At 44.1% G+C, this 21,427-nt stretch overlaps 1 protein-coding gene and 1 long non-coding RNA gene across 5 annotated transcripts in view; one reads left to right on the top strand and one right to left on the bottom strand.

Annotated features, from left to right (window-relative positions):
* Window positions 1-10,323, bottom strand: LOC122868817. Of its 2 annotated transcripts, XR_006376179.1 has the most exons (4): window positions 10,258-10,323; window positions 6,824-6,869; window positions 392-6,336; window positions 1-237 (listed from the first exon to the last, which is right to left on the bottom strand). It is a non-coding gene; the product is annotated as an uncharacterized LOC122868817 (long non-coding RNA). The 2 variants fall into 2 exon arrangements; XR_006376178.1 differs by lacking the exon at window positions 1-237 and having other exon boundaries at window positions 249-6,336.
* Window positions 8,261-21,427, top strand: part of pdgfab (platelet-derived growth factor alpha polypeptide b) — a 21,140-nt gene continuing 7,973 nt past the window's right edge. The window contains exons 1-4 of one of the 3 annotated variants that reach the window (XR_006376177.1): window positions 8,261-8,957; window positions 10,296-10,392; window positions 15,856-15,990; window positions 17,258-17,445. Coding sequence is in view for 1 of the 3 variants with exons in the window: in XM_044181142.1 (XP_044037077.1) it covers window positions 8,895-8,957; window positions 10,296-10,392; window positions 15,856-15,990; window positions 17,255-17,445 (486 nt within the window). In the remaining 2 variants the exon portion in view is untranslated. Of the gene's footprint in view, window positions 8,958-10,295; window positions 10,393-15,855; window positions 15,991-17,254; window positions 17,446-21,427 lie in introns of all 3 variants that reach the window. The other 2 variants (XR_006376176.1, XM_044181142.1) reach the window with 2 other exon arrangements.

Genomic DNA, 21,427 nt, shown 5'->3' on the forward strand with positions numbered 1-21,427 from the left:
TTGACGAAATTTATCAGATTTTGTGCAGCTCCCTAACACCTGTAAACAGACTTGGATGTGTAAAATCTATGCAGTTCCCCTTTAACAAGGCCACCACCTTTCTACTAAAAGTAACATTCATGCGCCAACTCTTAAGTAATTGAAATGATTTACTTTGAAATTATGTCCTCTTCCTGCCGCTGTCTTCAAAGTGACACGACCTTTGTCGTTTTTTCCTCAGTAGGACACAGCCGACTGCTTCAGAGAAAAGAAAGGAGAAAGAGAAAAAGCAAGAAATGAACGAGGGGATGAGATACCATCTGTTTGTTTTTCTGCTTTTCTTTCCCAAGCTTGTTATCGTTCCTCATTTCCTGCTGGACGACAAGTAAATAATTCACATGTATACATTTACCAACACTGAGATCAGGCCTCCCTGACTCGCCTCAATTTTGGCCTCAGTTTCAAAGCTATTCCCAGCCAACGGAGCCTTGGTGACTCGCCTCCAAACGACGTGTAGAAAAAACAAACAAAAGACTGAAATGTTCTCCCAATATTCTGCATGCTCCAGGGAAAAAAAATGGGTCAGTAGCATTTTTGTGAGTGAGATATTCCATCATGCACATGACTCTGCAATCTCCTGCCCACGATTATCCCGACCCAGCACAATCCATCTCTTCACTTTGACTCTGACTTCTCTCCCTGGGGAGGCAGCTCAGCAAATGTCTCAATTGTTCCTTTTTTTGCAGTGTCTCCTACTCTCTGAGGAATCGTTAGGGTTTTGAGTGCAGAACATAAAAGTAGTTGTAACTCTGTTCTAATCACATTAGGAAGATGAAGGAATGCAATGAAATGAAAAGTCCCCGTTGGACTGTTTAGGAAATGGTCTCATTGTTAATTAATCTTTGGCTTTTAGACATTTTAGATGATTTGCTCCAGACTCAGAATCCTGTACTTAAAGCATCTCATGTTTCTAAATCAGTCAGCTTTTGAGATGTGATGCTCAAAATTGGACTGGGTGTATTGACATTCTTCAGTATCAGGATAAGATTTGGCATCTTCCCCAGGAATGAACATGTTGTCGGTGTATTAGGGTATTAGATGTGAGAGCTTCACTAAGTCTACCCTTGCATCCAAGAAGATTCACCTCATCCCAATAACACAGCCACTCACTGCAGGTGTGCAAAGTCACAAGACAAGGGCTGTCAAGTTTCTCCTGATTATTAGGCCACCCTACACATCCACAACCCTCCCGCCCCTCTTCAAGGACCCCCAAATCCCTTCAACGTCCCAGCTGTACCCTCAGCAATGCCCCTGGGCTGAGGCAGTGGCTGGGGAGCAGAGTCCACAGGAGTGACCCGGCTCTCCCTAAACCCTGCAGGAATGTGTGGATTTGAGTGAGTGCTGTAACCAGAGAGCACTCTCTCCTATCTTTAAGCCCATAATGGAGCCACTTCCTGTTGATAATCAGTTTGTTGTGATCTCCCTCTGCCTTGGGATTTTGACACTTCATCTTGAGTCCTGGGAGAGGAGGAGTTAGGAGAGGTGTTATTATGGTTCTGGTCTATGTAGCATAATGACAGTGTGGGCTGGCATCAAAGGCTTGGGGACCAAAAAATTAGTTTTTTAATTTTTCTAATTTGAGTGATATATCCTACAACAAATCTCTGTGTACTGTAAGCACATACGCACACACATGTGCATGCATGCAAACATTGCCCATTGTGTCATTCCTTGATACAGGGCATGCATTACTTGAGGTCAAACAAGTATGGGGCTTTAGGGGCTTCCTTGAGGACCAGACGGGGACGTGTTGTTGTTGGGGGTGACATGTTTGGTTCAATTCTGGCAGGAACGTTTTCCCCTTTTTCTTGTTACTTTCTATTCTTGACTATCAAACAAAGGCAAGAATACCAGGAAAAAAGGAATGGGGCTCTTGCTAACTCCACCCTGTCTTCTCATTTTTTCCCTCTCTTTCTCTCTCTCTCACTTGCTGACAAACATCCTTCAGTGCTGAATCTGGTACTGCTTTTATGGCCTCCAATAATAACAACAGCTACAATAAAAGAGCCAAAAACCTGCTGTAATTATTTTTTTAAAACAGCTATAGTGCTGTTTCCAGAGGAGATAGCTGGGAGCTCGTTGGGGTAGGGGGCTCACATTTACCAGCGTTAATCGTTACCACGATGCGTGCGAAACAGCATCACGGTACGGCCCATAAACTGGATAGGGCTTCTCTCCTGGAGGTTAAGTGTTTTCATGGCTCAGTTAGGTGTGTGGTTGCTATAGGAATGGTGCTGCATGTGTTGAGGACAATCTCAAACAATTCAGGGCCTTGCTCTATGTCATAGTATACCTCAAGCTGTATTGGGCCCTGGGGCTGATGGCACATGATAAAGCGATGAGTAACCAGGTGCACCAAAGTGGATTCTCTAACTGGTCTTAATCACCCTTTAAACCAGGGGTTTTCTTTTAGTGGTGTCTTTCCCTTCAAGCCCTTGCAACCCTTCCTCGTCCTTACTCCCTCTCTCCTCCTCCTTCCATCCAAGTCTTTCCTCTTCATCTATGTCCCGGATAGCTAATGTCACTCGATTCAAGCAGAGAAATCTCTCCTTAATCCCCCTGATACAGAACCCTGCCCCCTCCCACATGCACATCACCGCTACCATCATCACGGCCACCACTAGTTCCCCCATCTCATGGTCCCTACACCATCAGCAGGGTGGCCTATGACTAGTGAAAGACAAGGGGAGAGGGAAGGGTAAATAACCAAGTGAAAGCCCCATCCGACATGCCAATTGGTGTAATTATCGGCTTATAGGCTCCTAATACATTTCTGAGGACAGCTTTGTGTGCCCTCACTGAGAGCTGAGCTTTTCTGTCATGTAGCAACATAAAGTCGACTTGTCATTAGGCCTGTGAGTGGTCCATTTTGCTTATGATATGTTTTTTGATTAGATTTCATATAAGGCTCTCTCGTGGACCCCACATCTACTTTTACACTCTTGATATTAGTTTCTTGCTATTTGTTTGGATGACTTCTTTGCTAGTCAAAACCATTTCTTTCCGCTTACCATTGATGCATAATCCTATAAACTCTCATATGTTTATTATGAGTATGTCTCTGTATATGTTTCATTCTTTAATGTCCTTATTTCAAGGCCAGATTCATGTAAGGCAATACTAGTCAGCTATTTTCCCACTGGCACCAACAGAAAGCTTACATTTGTGCCACTATAATGTCTGGGCTCTACACGTAGACCTCGAATTTTCCTCCATCCCCTTGGGACCGCAGTGAGACAGGGCAGCTCTGTCTCCCCCTGTCCTTTCCACATCGTCTTGTTCCGCCTTTGATGTCCCCCTGCCAAGAGTCTGATTTGTGGGTATGTCGCGTCCTCCCTTCCTAGCCTCCGAACCCACAGAACATAGGGACGCATTGGGAGTTCCCATAGTTTTGTGGGAGTTGGAATGGAGAAAGGAGGGGGAGGTTGGGTCAGACCACCACAGAGCTGGGGAGACCCCTGTCTTCCTCCTCGCCGGTTCCAACTGCTCCCAATATGACACACACATGTTGAAAAGGTCAGGTCTTGATAGACAACAGAGCACCGGCAATTACGCTGCTATTTCTCAGTGGCTGGAAGTCCCCTGTTTTCTGTGTGTGTGTGTGTGTGTGTGTGTGTGTGTGTGTGTGTGTGTGCAGAAAGAGAGAGTGTTTTTTTTTTTTGTTCATAGAGAATAAAGAGGCAGTGTTTTAAGGGGAAAAGGAGCTGGGAGAACAGGGAACTGCATGTAAGGACTGTCCATTTGAGTGCAGGTGTGTAAGTGTTAGTGCACAGGTGTGTGTGTGTTCAGTGTAGATTCCCACATATACAGTCTATGTGTGAGTTTATGAGAGAATGCATGTGTGGATCTGTTCATACCTGAGCTCCAAGTCTGATTTTGTGTTTCTAAATGGGATTTCCTTTCAACATCTGGAGCTGAGGCTTGCTGTTTGCTGCTTCCTCTGCAGTGTTGTAGTCGGAGGCTGTGGCTAGGAGTCCATCTCTGACATAAACAACCCCCAAACCCGCAGGAACTGGATGCTGAGGCTGCACGGAATGTGCAAAAACACACACATACAAACACACACTCTTCCACACTTTCTTCCAGCGTGTTTCCAGTTATTTTCTCTCATTGGTGTCATTTTTTCTTCACACTGAACACCTATTTCTAGCTTTCTAAGGATGGCTTTCATGGAGGAGTATAGAGTGAAAAAGTCAAGGCAGAGTTAAGACAAGAGCAGACCGCAGTTTGACAGATCAGGAGATCACACAGAGGATGCCGCGGTCCCTTAACAACATGAGTGTGCTGCTGTAATGTATAATGTGTTGCAGCTGGAAGTTTGCCTTAAATACCATGTACCACCAGCTTTGTGCATTTATGTGTGCATGTGGAGTAATTTTTGATCCCAGAGTTGGACTTGACTATGCAGTTGTGACTTATGAAAGAGCAGTTGGGTATCGTGTCCCCTGAATGCCTGCACACCTATAGTGCCTTAAAGGAAAAGGGGTCCAGAGGGGTGCTGGGAGGCCCCACAGAGCACTTCATTTAGGTTGCTATGCATGTTAGAGAGATGAAGGCCTATAAATGGCTGCCAGTAATTGTGTGTATAAAAGAGCAGCTGTGTCTAGGACCAGTTGTAAGTTGTAAGTATGGCTGCTGTACTTGGCCTGCACTGCTTAATATTCAGTTGAACAAGCAGTAAGAGTGTGTGTTTGAGTCTTTCTCAGTGTGAACTTGTGTATGCGGCTGCTTATTTATGTGTGTAGAGGTTGCCCTGGATATGCACTCTGCTCTGGATAATTTCCAAGTCCAATCTATATCGCTACCAGCCTCTGGAATGTACCTTTGCTCCTGGGAAATTTCACCTGAATTACTTACCTGTGTGTCTGTGTGTACATGAGTAACCCAACCATAAATGTTACCACTGTTTCTAATGGGCCTATTACAAGACACAAGTTTGTGTCAAATAACACAGCTCCACACTAAAAACATCAACACACAACCCACTAATGGAATAAACTTTGTCATCATAGACATTGATGAGCTAGTTAGGGCTTTAGTTAGCGGAGCCTATTTCTGCCCTGAGGAGGAGGGAGGAGATCACTCGGTAGTCTGTAAAGGACCTGCTCCTTGTGTCCGTGACTCATGCATGCTCGTGATATGACACCATATCAGGGGGAGACACCAGGTTAAGATCTGTGTTTGTTTCTCTGTTGCAAGGCAATCCACTCTGTAATCCACTCGATCTTTAACATTATGAGGTGGAGATGCCCAGTGGAAAATATGTAATAGCTTTCATTGGAAAGGAAATGTAACAGTTGCAGGTATCATAACCGGCGTGAATACGCTGCTATCAGTATATATTGAGTTTCTATTGTCAGCTCTGCTATATTTTTATGGTTACCCAGCGCACTGAAGTGTGCGATTCTTGGCTTTCTTTGCAGGGTCAGAGTTCAGCTGCACTGGGATCGAGAGATTGTGTTATGGATTATGTGTATGTTATAACACTTACTGTACTGAGTCTTTTGCAAAGCAAGGAGAAGGTTATATTTAAGGCCTTTATTTATTTGGGCATGTTGATGGTTTAAAACCTCACAGGGTCTTCATTAGGTCAGGGATAATGATTAAACGCCTGTATATACAGTATCTTGTTAAAGGTTGGTGGAGTGTGAAAGAGCAGGGACAATAATGGAAATAAGTCTAGGCCTTTATCGTTTTATCACCCAGTCTGGTATTTTTTGCTTTATAAGTATATTAGGATTTTATCAATAAACCAGACCAAATGATATAGCAGTGTATTCCAAAGTACTATAGATGGGAGGATGCCTAATGAAAAGTCCAGACAAGTGCTATATATAACATAGGACAAATAGATTTCCATAATCATGCTTTACCTCCTTTCTGTCCAATGTCTTAATTAAAAAGTAATCTGTGAACTTGCCTCATTTTCTTTCTCCTTAATCTCCATCTTCATTAGTTTATTCTGACTATAAAAGAGATCTGAATCTGAAATTACAATTTGCCCCAAAATAAAACCTTCCTGTGCCAAGATATTTGGGCTCACAAGGTCAAGACTCCTCAAATAATGGAAAGAGATGATAAGAACACAGACTTTATCCAGACTAAGAGGCACACTCCAATCCCCTAAAGGCAATGCAGCTCATATCCACTACATTCTTAGAAGATTTCCCTCGTTTTTCCTACACTTCTCTCACTGGGAACTATGTGTGTCCTTGGGGGGAAACGGGAGTCATCACCTCATTCAGCGAACGTCCTCTCCGCAGCGTCTTTATGGCTAGATTTACTGTGCACCAGCATCTATAAAACAATTTAATGGGGTTAATGTTGTTAGGTACACAGACCTTAGTTGCCAGTAAACATGTTGCCTAATAGCTTATGCAGAAAAGAAGGAGGGAGAGAGAAAGAGAGATTGTTATTTTAATTTATTCTTCTCCCCCTAAAATGTGGGTCCAATATTCTTTTCTCTCTTTTGCTCAGTTCAGTTAGTCTTTCCCCCCTTGTGTAAATGTTTTCTTTTTATCTTCCTCTCACCACTTCTAACATCCTCTCCATGTTACATGTGCATCACTCTTCTGTGTCTCAAGCTCAAATTTAAGATATTTTATAATCTAGTTTAAAGCACCATTTATAAACACAATCATCTAAACACAAAGGACACACTAAAATGAAAGAAAGAGAGAGACGGCAACGCATCATCCTCACCTACTAGTTTTTCCTTTTACTCACTTCTTCACCTTACACAAAAAACAATCACTCTCTCCTACTGTGTGGCCTGCTCTCTCACCTCTTCCTCTGACTCCCAGTTTCCCACCATGATGCGCAAAGTACACCTACAAGAAACATGATTCATGCATTTCAATGAGAGGGTACATCCAGGCAGGGAGGCTGACACGGTGGGACTGTTGCATACCATGAACCTAATGATGATAAACCTGCCGGTCACCGGCCAGTATTAGTCATTTTGCCATAGCATCACATACTTTAATACTCATGCAATGTTAAACTGAGGAATGAACCATTAGTGCAATGCAGCACAAAAAAGAGATTTCAATGGGAGCAACGTGTCACATAAATTGCTTTAGCAGAGGGACATTTATTATAAAAAATCTTACATTCATTTTACAGCACTGGTACCATCCTAAAATGAACTTAATGGGCCTATTAAAATAGTTACATTAATTACTCCACCAGCTGCTGCTGAGCTTTCTCCATGCAGTGTTTCCAGCCACAGTGCCCTCAGGCTGGCCTTGTGCTATGCAATCCAGTTGAATGGACAAGGTGGAGGGAAGACCACCTGGTTGGCTGACAAATAGCTCCCTGCTGATTGTCACCTCTGGCTGATAATGTGTGTGCACGCTGTCTCTGTCTGTGCCTCTGCTCCCGTAGGTATGTCTCGTTTATTGGGCCCTCAGGCTCTTCTCCCAGACCTCCCAGCACAGCAGCGCACAGCAGCCCACGGCCTTCAGCTTCCTCACAACAAGTTAAGACCAGTCTGTTGTTAACCTGCTGTAAACTAGTTGCTTCCTGTGTCCCAAAATCATGTCCACACACATGGGTGTTAAATGGTTAAAGACAGTATTGGGTCATTGTCATCATCTCATCATCCTTACCATTTTTCTTGCTTTTTGATATATTTACTTTTTTAAAAAACATATTTCTTTGTGCTAATAAGTACTAGATGTCCAGGGATAATACATAAATTGATTATTCTGCCTTAAACTCAAATGCATAAAGAGAGCTTGTGAGCTTGCATCATCACGAGACATCATGAGTCATCACCATCATCACTACCATGATAATGATCATCATCGTTTGACATTTTTGTCTTTTTTGTCCTAATTTGATTACATCCTGAATGATTTAATATACATTTATTTATTGTTGACGTCATCTGCCTCTAATTTGTTATTCAATCACTGCTCTAATTGTTAACAATGAAGGGTGAGAACAGTATCTCATCGTCTTCATCAGCATCCTCATCCTTTTTGTTTCAGTTTGTCCATAGTTACTGGTCAATTTTGCATCCTTTCCAATCAGTGATAATCAATATCGATTACAGCCTGAATCTCTGAATGGGCTCTCTGCTGAAGGGCATATACACGCACACGCGGGCTGAGGGGGGATGGGGACATGCTCTTGAGTCTTAAGTCATCCAACCAGCCAACCAGCTCCCCTCGCTGAATAGATGCACGATCACCGAAACGCGAGGGGAGGCGCAACGGGCACGGAGCTGCTGGCTCTCTATATCCAGCGGCTCAGAGGCGCTCTGACTCCATTCACTTCAGAGTCCCACACAGCCAAGGACCCGTGCAGACTGCTGCAAGACAGGCTCTGGATCGCACAACACGGACAACTTTCTCCCTAGTGATTTGCTGAGAGGATCTGCTTGTTTGGATTATAATATTTTAGGACTCTTAAATACTGTCATAGAGAAAACAGTCGTGCGTCTTAATTCTGTATAATTCTAACAGCTGCGTTTCTTGTTTGATATTTCAGTAAACTGGGCTGAAGTTTGAAGCCTATTTGTTAGAGGGTGAAGGACAAGTGCAATGCGCGTCAGACTTGTATCCTGGGATTGTCCCATTTGCGCCTGAGGAGCTATGTCGAGCTGCCGCACAGCGCTTGTTCAAGAGGACGCAGTCCAATGTGAATAACAAGAGTCAACTTCCAGCCTCTTCAGCACAGTTACAAGCAGTGCAGCAAGGGAGAGTGACTAACCCCGCTGAGCAGCTCTGACACTCCGGTTTCTCTCCCCGAGGGGATGGTTGTGGATCCTGTGGGGCCAGGAGCGATTCTGCGGCTCCTACAGAATAGCACCTTTTTCTTGTTTGGGGTTAAATCTAAATTAAAGGGAGATGAGAGCCGCACTTTGTTACTTCCTGCTGTGGACGACGTACCTGCTGCTGGCCACCTCTGAGGTAAAGTTACCGGACAGAGAAGTAGGGGACTGGATAGACTGTGTCCCTCTGGTCCCATGTCATAGCCCACACAGTGCTGCGGGGTTTTATTCCTGTGAGGGTGCAAAGTGCCCGCAGAGCGCGCATTTCTCCAACAGCTACACACTACACCACAACTTGATGCCCAGAGAAAGAAAACTACAGAGCAATAACTCAAAGTTTTCAAGCCTGCAATTAGGCTAGAAGATACGGTTATGAGCACGTAGCCTAGGCTACATAATGTAAAGCAATTCTTAATTTGAATGAACCTATGACCGATCCAAACTGTCTTTTCTCAGAAAATAAAAAGGGTTGTGAGGTTATTTTAAGAACAGTGTGAATATGTCAATTAATTTTTCGAGAGTGAAAAAACAACTCCAATATCAAGTCCAGTTACCATGAGGGTCTGCGCGCTTTTGAGACCCAACATCGCGTCTGCACTTGGACATATCGCAGTTATTTTTGGCTTTTGTGCCAAATCTGTTTGCAGCCTGAGCCAAGTGGGCAAACGTTTTGGTTGGGCTAAGCGCTTTCATGGGAACCGCTCCGGGCGATATAAATAGCCACTGTTCCTGTAAGGCTGCGCGGTTTGCTCAACTTGAGGTGCTCACAAGACCGCAACAAGTGCAAAGTGTGGCGAGCTGCCATTCACACGGGCAGACGTCGCCCCGATTCGTAGTAGATTCGTTCCAAATTATTTTAGAAAACACACGGTTTAGCGATGTTTCACTTATCCGCAGAGGAACAAGATTAGTAAAGCAACAATTCAAGTTGTTTTGGGGCTAACTGGGATCTATTTATTAATTCAGCATCTAATTAATACGCAAAGCAGTAGTTATAGTGACACAATTTCAATTTTTATGATCACAATTAAGTTATTGTCCCACATGTCGGGTACAGGAATGCCGATGTTTTAAAAAATAGATATTTTATAGTGCTGATATTGCATAGTGCATATACTAGAATCATTTGGGTGCCGAACTAACCACAAGATCGCAATACAAATGTCTGATATATTATCCTCCAGGCATTCTCCTTTTGAAAAGCATAGCTTACTTAAATTGCATAATTTCTCAAGGGGGTTCGGCACCACCTTCTCTCCATGTGTGAGGGGAATGTAGGCTATGGCGATGGGGCGGCAGATCTGCTCGCTGTAGTTGGCACATAGTTGCAGAATTGTTCTAGCAGTGATCTTCCTGTTGGTTGTTTAAACCCAGCACATTTATTTATACAGAGAAAGAATTACGCAAACTTTTTACCACTGACCCGACTCATCACTAACCTTCATCTCTTGTTTGATTTCTTTGCCTCCCCGTAAAGGAAGTGGAGTTTCCCCAGGAGCTGTTAGACAGACTGTCCCACAGTGAAATCCACAGCATCAGCGACCTCCAGCGGCTGTTGGACATTGACTCCGTAGGTAAATTCTGCCTCTTGATAATTTTATCAACAGACCCGAGTTACACTTTTAATCCTGATGCCCTAGATGTTGTTTACATGTGTGACTGCTATTGTTGATGTAACGACATGTAGTAAAGGGTGGTGCTAGAAACAGCTGCTCCATGATTACATCAGCAGTATGTCTTTATTAGCTGTAAAATGATGCTCTGTTGTAGAACCACCTTTAAAAATAGCCTTCTTTGGTAGTCACCTGAATATTACCTGGTATGGGGACTTTCCATATATTTTTGCCTTAGTGAGACAACATGTGATGGCTTAAGGATCAAGCCAAATAACTATTACATAAATTCATTCAAAGGTCATATCTAAAATAAACATGACTGTGAAGCCCTTGTGGTCCTTTAAAACCGCAATATGTTCAGTACCTTTGCTAGATGGATAGGTGAATGTTTTGTTGTAATTAATCACAGAAACCACTGATAATATGCTGCCATCATTCATGAATCCACATGTGCCTAATAGCTGACATAGGGAAAAGCTGATGTTTGAGTGACATTTGATTAAATAAGATGCCAATCCTGCAGATTTAGTGGATTTAGTGAACAAACAGGCATACCTGTTGATTTGGCACATTCTGCAAATTATATTCAGCAGGCAATCAGTGAAGTTATGACTCCTGAACTCAACTCCAAAGACATGCCCATGACTACAGCCTGTACAGGAAATTGCTGAGGGACCTGCGCACCCAGGGTGAGCTGCCAAGTGCAGCCCTGGCGTGCGTGATAATGCAGTAACTGCGATAGGTGCGTCTACTGTACACATGTGACAAAGATGGACTTTCACTGGCAGGAATTTTTTTGTGCATATTCTTTCAGCTGCTGCAATAAACTGGCTTTATAGCAACCAGATGGCCACATATGTTGCCCTGTAAACAGAGACAGCAGCTCGCAGGTCAGGCAGGTCTCTTTAGCTTCAGGTTCTTGGAGGTGCTGCTTCTTCTGTGGTGGGGGACCGGTCTGTCTCAGACTCTCTTAGATTAAGTTACAGGGGTGAAGAAGCTGTTTGCCTTTACATGAGCCTCTATTTACACAGGCTCTGGCCATATATCAAATTCAGGGCTCTCCCCTAAAGATTTGTTGATGGAAATAGGTAATTACTAAATTTGCTTTAACAGTCCCAAATGATATAATAATAATGATGTAAGCTACCCCACTGGTCATAGCTCATTAGTTACCTCAAAACGTATAATCAGCAAAGCAACATTAGGACTGGTCTTTCACTCAAGTCTTAAGTATTCATCTCTATAACCACACGATTGCTTTTCTGATGGACGTATCAATTAGGACTAATCACATCATTAGTATGTTTAATACATTAATTCACAATCAAACCAAACTTTACTCTACAACAGTGATCACCCCACTTTACGCTGAGCCCAGAATAGAACCCCCGGAGTGCCTCTAGCATGAGAAGAGGTGTTTATAATTGAATTAACACATCTTTCTTCAAACAGAGGAATGTTTTGCAGGGTAACAGTAGTAGGCTGATTATTATTACGAGGACATAAATCTGTCTGAGGGCAAGCTTTGCGGCTCAGGCCAGCCCATTAAAAGACCTTTGACGCCAGCCAGAGGGGTATTTTCAGAGCTTTTGTTGCGGATAGCCAGGACAGTAAAGCTACCAGTGTAGGCTGAACTGTACATGGCATAGCATGTCAACCAGGGAAGAAGAAAGGAAAGACTTATATGAGGTGTTTGTTGAAACCTTTGCACAATGACACCTGAAAGATCTAAGGACTGATGTTGTGTTTTGAAGGGCACATCTAGGACATTTTTGATTATTTTGTTTTAGCATTTTATTAAACTAGGCTATGTTTGTGGTGTTGTTTTACCCCTGTGCAGCACTTAGTTGTCATTATCTGAGATCTCTGTCACTGGATGGATGACTATATAATTCAGCCTGTGTGAAAGGATCACTGGGAAGGCCTGCAGGGCTTATCTAGCGGCTGTGTGTTTCATTTAGTGCCACTTTGCTCAGTGCAGGCTTGCATTTGTTTTTGTGTGTCTATGTGCACACGTCCTGCGAAGATGGTGTCTTCAGCTCTGACTGACAGATGACATGACCCCGCTGAAGTCTGCAGATGGCTGTCTGGCCCCTGAGGTGCTCCTCTCTCCTCGCTTTTCCTGTTCTCTATACCTGTCTCCCTCCTTAGGCGGCCCCCGGCCTGCCTGCTCTTATCTCTCTCAGTGAAGGACTTTGACAGAAAAGGGAACCTGACTCTTGGCATGGGGCAGAGGTGGAGGAAGGAGGATTCGGGAGGTTATATTCCTGCTATACTTCACTCAAAAGGACGCCATTTGTTGTTCAATCTGCTTTGTTTCTGACAAGCTGGCAGTGTGTTTACCTCCGGCACAGTTGGCAGCACTTCCTATGAACCTGCAGTGCTTCAAAAACAAGTTATTGGGCTTCCTACCTGCTTTCACACCCCCGGGGAGGACCTTTTTCCCGTATGACCTAAACTAATACTTTGTCAACTCAGCCATGTAACTGTTGACAATAAAGAAACAAGGAGGAAAGAATTGTGGAGGCACTTATTACAAGTCAACAACATGTTGGCTATTTGTACAAGTAGAGGGAGAACGAAAGAGAAGAGGAGGAGTAAAGGGAGGGAGCCGAGGCCCTCAGCTAATGGAGGGAGTAATTTGCGAGTCATGAAAGCCTGATTCATTGCGAGAGACTGTCTCCTGTCCTCTTTTTTCTTGTCTCAGTTTGACAAGGCTCCGGGCGTGTTATTACTTCTTAGTCACCTGGAACCAGCAGAGGAGCAAACCCCTCACTCTAGTCTTCCACAGTCTCCACCTTCTCTTCTTACCAATTTTTTTTTACCTTTTTTTTCTACCTGCCCGATCACTCTGATTGCCTCCTTTCCCTATTTTCCTTGTTCGTCCTTTCAGTGTAAAGAAAAAAAACAATAGAAAGGTCCTTTTATTGTGCTGAAAAGAGGACTCTGCAGTCTATGAAGGACTACCTTATGTCCTCCCTCCCTTTCTCCTGTCAGCTCTGACACAAAATCCTCTTCTGACAGGAGGAGATGAAGAGAGGGATAGGTACAGTAGAGTGAGAGGAGGCACAGTGGGAGTTCTGTCAGTGACCCGCAGTGTTAAAAGGTTGTTAGGTAGGAAAATCAGCCAGCTGTCACAATGAGTCCACCAGACAGTGCAGACAGTGTAGGTATATGTTTCCATGTATATGTCATGCACTGGAGAGTGTGTGCGACATATGTACAGTATGTTCATGTGTGTCTCTGTATGTGGGTATACTGGCCTGACAGACTGATAGCTCACCCCTTTGCATAAATCCAGTCCTCAGCTACAGTCAACACTTCCTTTCTGTGGACCTTTGGTTCTGGGTCACTGGCTGTCTGACTGACTGCACGACAGGCTAGAATGTAATTCCCTCCACTCTCACTGAGGGACAGACCTGGAGAAATGAAGGCACCCAAAAGCAAATAAACAACCAATCCCAGAGGCGGACCACGTATAGGTTGAGGAAATCCTTTCAGATGACTCTGGTCAGAGCACAAAGGAGCTGGATGAGTGGAATGTGTTTGCCTGTGGCTAAGATTTGTTGTGCTGGTGTACATTAGGTTTTAGCATGTTATGGAGGATAATGAGAGGAGTTTGTGTAGTTGGGAGTTGTGTGTTTATGTTATAAGTATACAGGTCTAGGATTGTATTAGCCAGGTGGGTGGGAGTGCGGTACCTACAGACAGGTAGACCCACCTACTTAGCAAACACTCTCAGACTCTGCTCCTTGGGAAAGGGCAGTATCCTTCGAACAAGCTTTATCGTTTTATTGCTGCTCTGGCACTCTTCTGTAATCCACCTCATATTCTGGGTGGGGACCAAAACAAGCAAGCTTTATCAGATGACCATGACTGTGAATAAGCTGAGCTGGCTATATTGAACTGGAGTTGGGGAGCTTTAAGAAGCTACCACTGCAGCATAACAAAACATGTACTTTTCCAAGCCACAGAATGATTGAAAAAGCAAACATTTTCAGGTAAATGAGAGACACGAAACCACTAATTAGGTGCAGGGATAATGGCGGCTGAGTACCACCTGTCAAATGACCACTCTAGTTCCCTGTGTGTCTGTGAAAGCTGGTTGTTTCTGAAGGAGCATGCTGACTCACCTGCGTCTAGATACTTTATTCCTGCTGGGAAAGTTCAGTCAAATGAGTGACTGAGGCTGACACACAAAGCTTGCAATTACAAAGAGTTCTGTGTAAAACTGTGCCTCATGCGTGTACCCTGTGTACTCGGGACTGTTTACCTCAATTTGTGACATCATCAGTAGTCACCCCGCCTGCCAGCCAGCACGTCGAAGGGAACCCTAAGCCCTCCAGGGAATCAAAGCATGTGTTACATACAACACAAGAAGCCAATAGAAAGTTACCATCTCATTATCAGAATCAGAATCAGAAATACTTTATTGATCCCCGTAGGGAAACTCTTTGTTACAGTAGCTCGCCTTTACGTCAGTGCACACAGGAGAAAACGATATTATTATACACTATAAACAGGAGAAGAAGATAAACTAAGTGTCGAGTACCAAGTGGGTTTACTGGTAGATGGTGAAGTACAGTATAAATACAATGTCACTAATTATGTAATAAATAATAGTAAAAGCGGAGGTGCATGTACTGTCGAGAGTAATTGAGGTATATCCGTAACAATAAATAAGAAAAACTAACAAGGGAAAACTAATATTGCACTTGAGGAGTAAACAGAATATTGCACAATTATTATTAATTATGGCGGAGATGTAATGCTCAATGACCAGTTTAGTGACCTAGGGTCAAACAGACTAATCCTTAGAGGGAGGAGTTAAATAGTTTGATGGCCACAGGCAGGAATGACTTCCTGTGGCGCTCTGTGGTGCTTTTGGTGGGATGAGTCTTCCGCTGAAGGTGCTCCTTTGTTTAGCCAGCACGTCATGGAGGCGGGTGGGAGACACTGTCCAAGATGGCGTGTAGTTTGGCCAGCATCCTCCTCTCTGACACCACTGCCAGAGAGTCCAGCTCCACCCCCACAATGTTACTGGCCTTACGGATCAGTTTGTTCAGTCTGTTTGCGTCCGCTACCTTTAACCTGCTGCCCCAGCATGCAACAGCATACAGGATAGCACTGGCCACCACAGACTCATAGAACATCTTCAGCATTGTCCGGCAGATGTTGAAGGACCTCAGCCTCCTCAGGAAATAGAGGCGGTCGTGTGGTCGTGTGATTTACCAACACATTGTTTGTTTCCATGCAGCCTTCTGGTGAGGCCTAGCAAGCCACCTACCACTGTCATTCAACACTGTTGAACTGCAGCGATGGTTAACAGACTCATAGTTGCTTTATTGGTTGAATAAGCTTTTTGTGTTTGCTTCTTCTCTGTGTGACATTATTAATATGGCTCCCTTCTGTTTTGACGAGGTACGGGAAACGATGTTATTGAGGAGCCCAAGCACCACAAGCACCACAACCACCATAAGAACTACTCCAGAGGTCATGGTTACTACAATGACCTGAAGAACTCCCAGCTCCACAGCCGACGCAAGAGGAGCATCGGTAAGACTGAATGAATACTATATACTTCACTGTGCAGCTCAGAGGTTGCATCATGATTACATTTGGCACTATATACATCACAACTTGGCACAACTTATTACAGTGTCATAATGTCCTAAAAATAACCTCTATCTTGTATATCCCTCCTGACAAGTGTTCCCAGGAGATGAAACAGATCACTTTACACTAATTTCAAACAAAGCTCGTAGTTTAGTTAGTGGCTTTTATACTGCTTTTTGTGGATAAATGGAACCCTAATGATGATGTCTACCCAGTATTTATGGCAATCAAGGAATCATGAGAAACGAGACTGGTGTGTGAGGTTGACGAGGACGTCTGACATGAAGCCTTTTAATTGGCCAGAGGCTTGCAGATATAAGACACGCGTCAGGAGAGAAATATATCCTTGAGCGTGGAAATTCCAGGCATTCAGGGCTCAAGTTGCAGCTCGCCTGGGCTCTCAGTCAGATTTCTTCATAAAACGCCACGTGGTACGATATCTGATCGAGGTGTGGAGAATACCATGTAGTGTGCAATGTGTGTGCGTTGTGAGATGCGTGAGACTTGCTGCGTGTTCTTCACATCTCTCCTAGCAGCGCAGCATTTAAAGCAACGCAGGATGAAGTGGCGGATTGTATTTCATGTATGTGTGCTGTATCATAAGTGTATGATACAGTATACCATTTTGGCAGCTGTCCACAAAAGCCCTCATGTTCTGTACATGATGCACATAACATCTTTACGACATAATGGTATCTTACTGTACACTCTGTCACATCTTTAGGTTTGAGTGCCTGTCAGAGCATTAAATCTGAAGTGAATGCTTACTGACTTCCTCTTTTCACCATGGCCAACAGGGTCAAAGGCCATCATTAGATTTCCCACTGGCAGACATAAAGGTTTTCTGGCCTAGTCACGCTGTATTAACACCAGTAAGGGCTCTGAACAAAGGAACAGTCTCTTTTTGTCTCACCGACTTGATCCCAAAGCTCCTTAGCTGATATGAGATCAGCTTTTTGGATAGCTTGTCTTCTTAACAGCCTTAAAGGAGGCTGGGTTTGATCTGAGGTAAGACGAACAGCTCCCACATCAAGTGAGTCATCAAGTAATGAGCAGTGAAGGAATGCATGAAGTAGCTGGGAGAGAAAAGGATGGATTACAACAATACATCAGCACACGCTTGCATTCGGAAAATGTGTCACTGAACACTCATGCAGACCAAACGCATTAACTCAACTCCTCCCTCTCCCTGTCATTCTTTCAGTAGAGGAGGCGGTCCCTGCGGTGTGTAAGACGCGGACGGTGATCTACGAGATCCCCAGGAGCCAGGTGGATCCCACGTCTGCCAACTTCCTGATATGGCCGCCCTGTGTGGAGGTGAAGCGCTGCACGGGCTGCTGTAACACAAGCAACATGCGCTGCCACCCTTCCCGCAAGCAGCACCGCACCGTTAAGGTAAGACACACACTCCTACAGTAAAGATTGTCTGCAAGTTCGTTGACTTGCTAAAAAGCATGCCTACAGTATATCCATAGACAATTCACAACAATCAGTCCAAATCATTACTGCATTACAAGGTCAAACACAAAATTCGTAGTCACATCATTTGTTCCACAAACACACAAATCTCCACCACTTTCCCTCTCACCAGGTAAGTAAATCATATGTGAAGCAAGGTTGGGTTAACCTGCATTCTTTCACGCTCCTTTCCTACCTTACTTCCTCTACAGCTCCTCTTCATTTTAATCTACCCCTCTCCTCCGAGCCTCCTTGGCCAGTAAGAGAGAGAGAGAGAGAGAGAGGTCAAAACAGTCTGCCGTACCTTGAGAATGTCTCAGTGTCACTGGCTACTGCACAGCTATTCCTCTGCTCTCTATTTGTTTGGCCCTTTGTCTTTTCTGGAAGCAGGGATCCTGGAGGAGACAAGGTGACAAAGAGAAAGAGAGAGGGATTGAAGGGGGTTGCACTGTTCTCGGAGGCTTGTTGGCATCGGTAACTTGAAAACATGTCCTTCTGTTCAGGATCAGAGGAGACACCATGGCTGGAGCTGAGTCATATTTCTGCTGTATTTACACTACAGACTGTTAGCTGGTGCATGGCTCTGTTTGGCGGTATGGGAGTTATGTGCTCTGTTCTGTAAGAGTAAGAGACAACCGGGGGATAAACAGGATAGCCTGGAACACTCTGACTGTCTTTGTGTTTCTCTTTAAGTCTATCACTAGACTCTGTTGTCGCTTCTCTTTATTCACTGTGATCTTGCCCGGCCATGGGCACTAGGACAATGCTTTCTCTCCTCATGCAGGGTTTTAAAGATGTCGCCTTAATAGACTAGCAGAGTAATAAAACAAATACTAACCCCGCCTGCTCCTGCCTCCTTCCCCTTGGCACACTGGCACAGGTCAGGAAGATTTCAGACATTCTGTTTTAGTTGTAGAGTAGAGACAGTAAGGCTGCACTGACAAGGCGGCTATTGTGGGGCACAGGGCACTGCATCCAGGGCACAGGGTTTATGGTCAGAAATGCTGACTCATAGAGCAGTAAGAGAGTCAAGCTCTGATATACAGCACGACCTGTCTGCATGCAAGCTTGTCTGTCTCTCCGTCTGCCAGACAGTCGGTGTCTATTATCCTCAATAGGAGCTCTGTCTGTGATCACAGTGATGAGGATGGATGGAGAGACATTGACGATGGCAGAAAGACATTATAGGGCTGATTCAGCTATTCCTGGAATGTCGTGATCCATGCGACTTTGTCCGTGTCCCCCTCATGACACTGAGGACAAAATGAGCGCACAGACTGGAGAGGGACCTTCAGGCGTGGCGGGCAGGGTTTCACAGTGCCGTTTTTCCATGTGGTTCCAGCCGCGGGTGAGGGGGGCTGAGAGGCGTTGTATCCCTGAAAAGGTCATCCGTCAGGGCTCGCTCCGGTCAGGAGACATTCACCACATTGTGTGTGAGAAACATTGTCTCATGCCAAGTTTTTTTTTCCTGTCTGTCCTCTCAGCAGTTAGTCTGAATAGGGGTTCAGTTTGTGCTTCTCCCTCCATTTATTAGAAAGCTAAAAATGTTGCCCGTCTACCATAGGTCTGACTGTTTTCCTTCTCCTCGCCAAGGATGGGAAAAGAACACATTCGCTGTGTTTCTTTCCATCTCATGCCACTATGCATTTGTCCAAATGCACCTTTATTTATTTATTCCCCCTCTTCTGTTTCTCTCCCTCTTTCCTTTTTCATGCTATGGACCCAAAAAAAGAGAACGGGTCTGTGCAGGCCCTGTACTGTACAAGCCTGTCCTGTTCAGTGGCGGGGTAATAAAAAAGGCAACTTTAAATAGGACTAGCCTGAGGGAGGAGAAGGGGCAGATCTTTCACTCTCTTTCTTTTTCTTGGTCTCCCTTTTCCCCTCCTTACATTTTTTTGCATTTCTCTTGAACTTACAACTTACACTTACTGTTACAATTTGGTCCATCACTGTCATAGGCGTAGCATTAAAACTTAATTTGTGCATGTATAGGTTGCATTTATATTGTTGTTTTTGTGTTGTCAGCATGCATTGGCATAGAAAGGACACAGTAAATGAGAACGGTGTAAAGATAAGAGTCTTGCCAGCTATTTAGAGATGGTTCAGTATTCATGAAAGAGATTAAGTGAGAGAGGCAGAAATGGAAAGAGAAACAAAAAGAGAGACAGAAAGTTGGGGCAACAAACAGACAGAAAAGAGATGCAAACTGAATTCTTAATGAGTTTTTATGCATTCAGACTCTATCACCCCAGCATTCCTTTAACTCCTCCCTCACCCCCATCCCACCTCCTTTTGCACTTTCAATGACACCATATTCACTCCCCCTATCCTAGCATCTTGGCTCTCCCATTTCTTTTCCATCGAAGTGATTTCTCCACATTTCTTCTCATTTCTCTTTTCCTTTTGGTGTTTTATCACAAAAGACTGGCAGAACTTTTTGGCCATTTTGTCAGTGATTTTGTGTTCTTAGAGTTCTTACAACCTAGATATGACATGAAAATAGAATAGTCAGAATTAGTATGTAGTTGGCATTTTGATGGAACAAGACAATTTCTCTTAAACTCCCACTGTCTTCTTTTGTTCTTAATCTTTCATCTCCCCTCTTTTACGCTCTCCTGTCTTTTTTGACCTCCTTCCCTCATCTTTCCTGTATTCCTGTTCTTCCTCCTCACATCTTTCTCTCTGTCTGCTGGCGGCTGCAGCTATGTCCAGTATTTCCGAACTCACTCATAAAACAACTGGTGATTTTGGACAGGCTAGTATACAAGGTGTGTGTGGGATAGAAAGGAAGTTAGGTAGTGATCTTGACGTGCACGTGCACATTAGTCTTTGTGTGTATGAATGTGTGTGAGTCTCTGTTTGTGAATCTAAATACCTCTCTGTTTGTTCTTCCTATGGGGCTGATTAAACAGTCCATAACACAGGCAAATAATGGAGCTGCCACTCATCCTCTCACTCATTAACTCATAAGGCTTCTGCAGTACATTTGGTCTGGACATTCATTATATTCCCCTTCCTCATTTACAAACCCACATAAGCAGACACAGAAATGACTATATACTCTCGTTATTTGTGATATAGGTAATCCAGGAAATCCAAATGTTTTCTTGTGTTTTCTGCTGTACGAATACAGAGTAGACAGTAAATGAGGTCCTCTTCTTGTGTGAAGGACAGCTTAGAGAGTGCATCATATTATAGAAAGTGAAAAGAAAAATGAGCTGCTAATTATACCCTTGAGTCCCACAAAGTAAGTAAAAAAATGCCAAATTACAGTATTTGTGCTGTAAATGGTATTTACATTTTCTAATTTTCAAAATTGACAAAATTAAGAAAAATAGAAGCAAAACATGAGAACTAACCCTTTTCATTGCCGTCATGAGGTGCCTTAATCGGATCAGCATGGCATAATTTGCCAACAATAAAGTTCAATTTCTCTCATTTGGTTTTTTAACTGGAAACTTTTGATGGTCCTTGAAGCATGTGTACAAGTATTTTTCAGAGGTCAGAGAGGGTCGTCAGCGCGCATCTGTGTAAACCCAAGAAGGCGATTGTTTGTGTGTGTGTGTGTGTGTGAGAGAGAGAGAGTGCTCTATGCTATGCTAGGTAAACTCCCCCACTGCAGTGCAGGGACAAGGCCATTTGTGTGAAGAGGCAGCAAGAGGAAGACGGGCCACAGAGTAATGAAGTGTTGATGGCTGCTGGATCAAAGTGGAGGCTGACAGAGGCCAGGCGGATATAGCCACAGCGCTGAGTGTGGGGGTCCACACATCTCCCTGCACTGGCCCTGGCCCTGGCCCTGGCCCTGGCCCCGACCCAATCACACAAACACACACACTGACAGTTACCTCAGCGACAGTGGGTCATATCCGGGTGTTGGGGGAAGCAGTAGCTGTAGCCCTGCGGTTGTGTGTGACCCTGA

The sequence above is a fragment of the Siniperca chuatsi genome, linkage group LG21, assembly GCF_020085105.1.
Source record: "Siniperca chuatsi isolate FFG_IHB_CAS linkage group LG21, ASM2008510v1, whole genome shotgun sequence".
NCBI lineage: Eukaryota > Metazoa > Chordata > Actinopteri > Centrarchiformes > Sinipercidae > Siniperca > Siniperca chuatsi.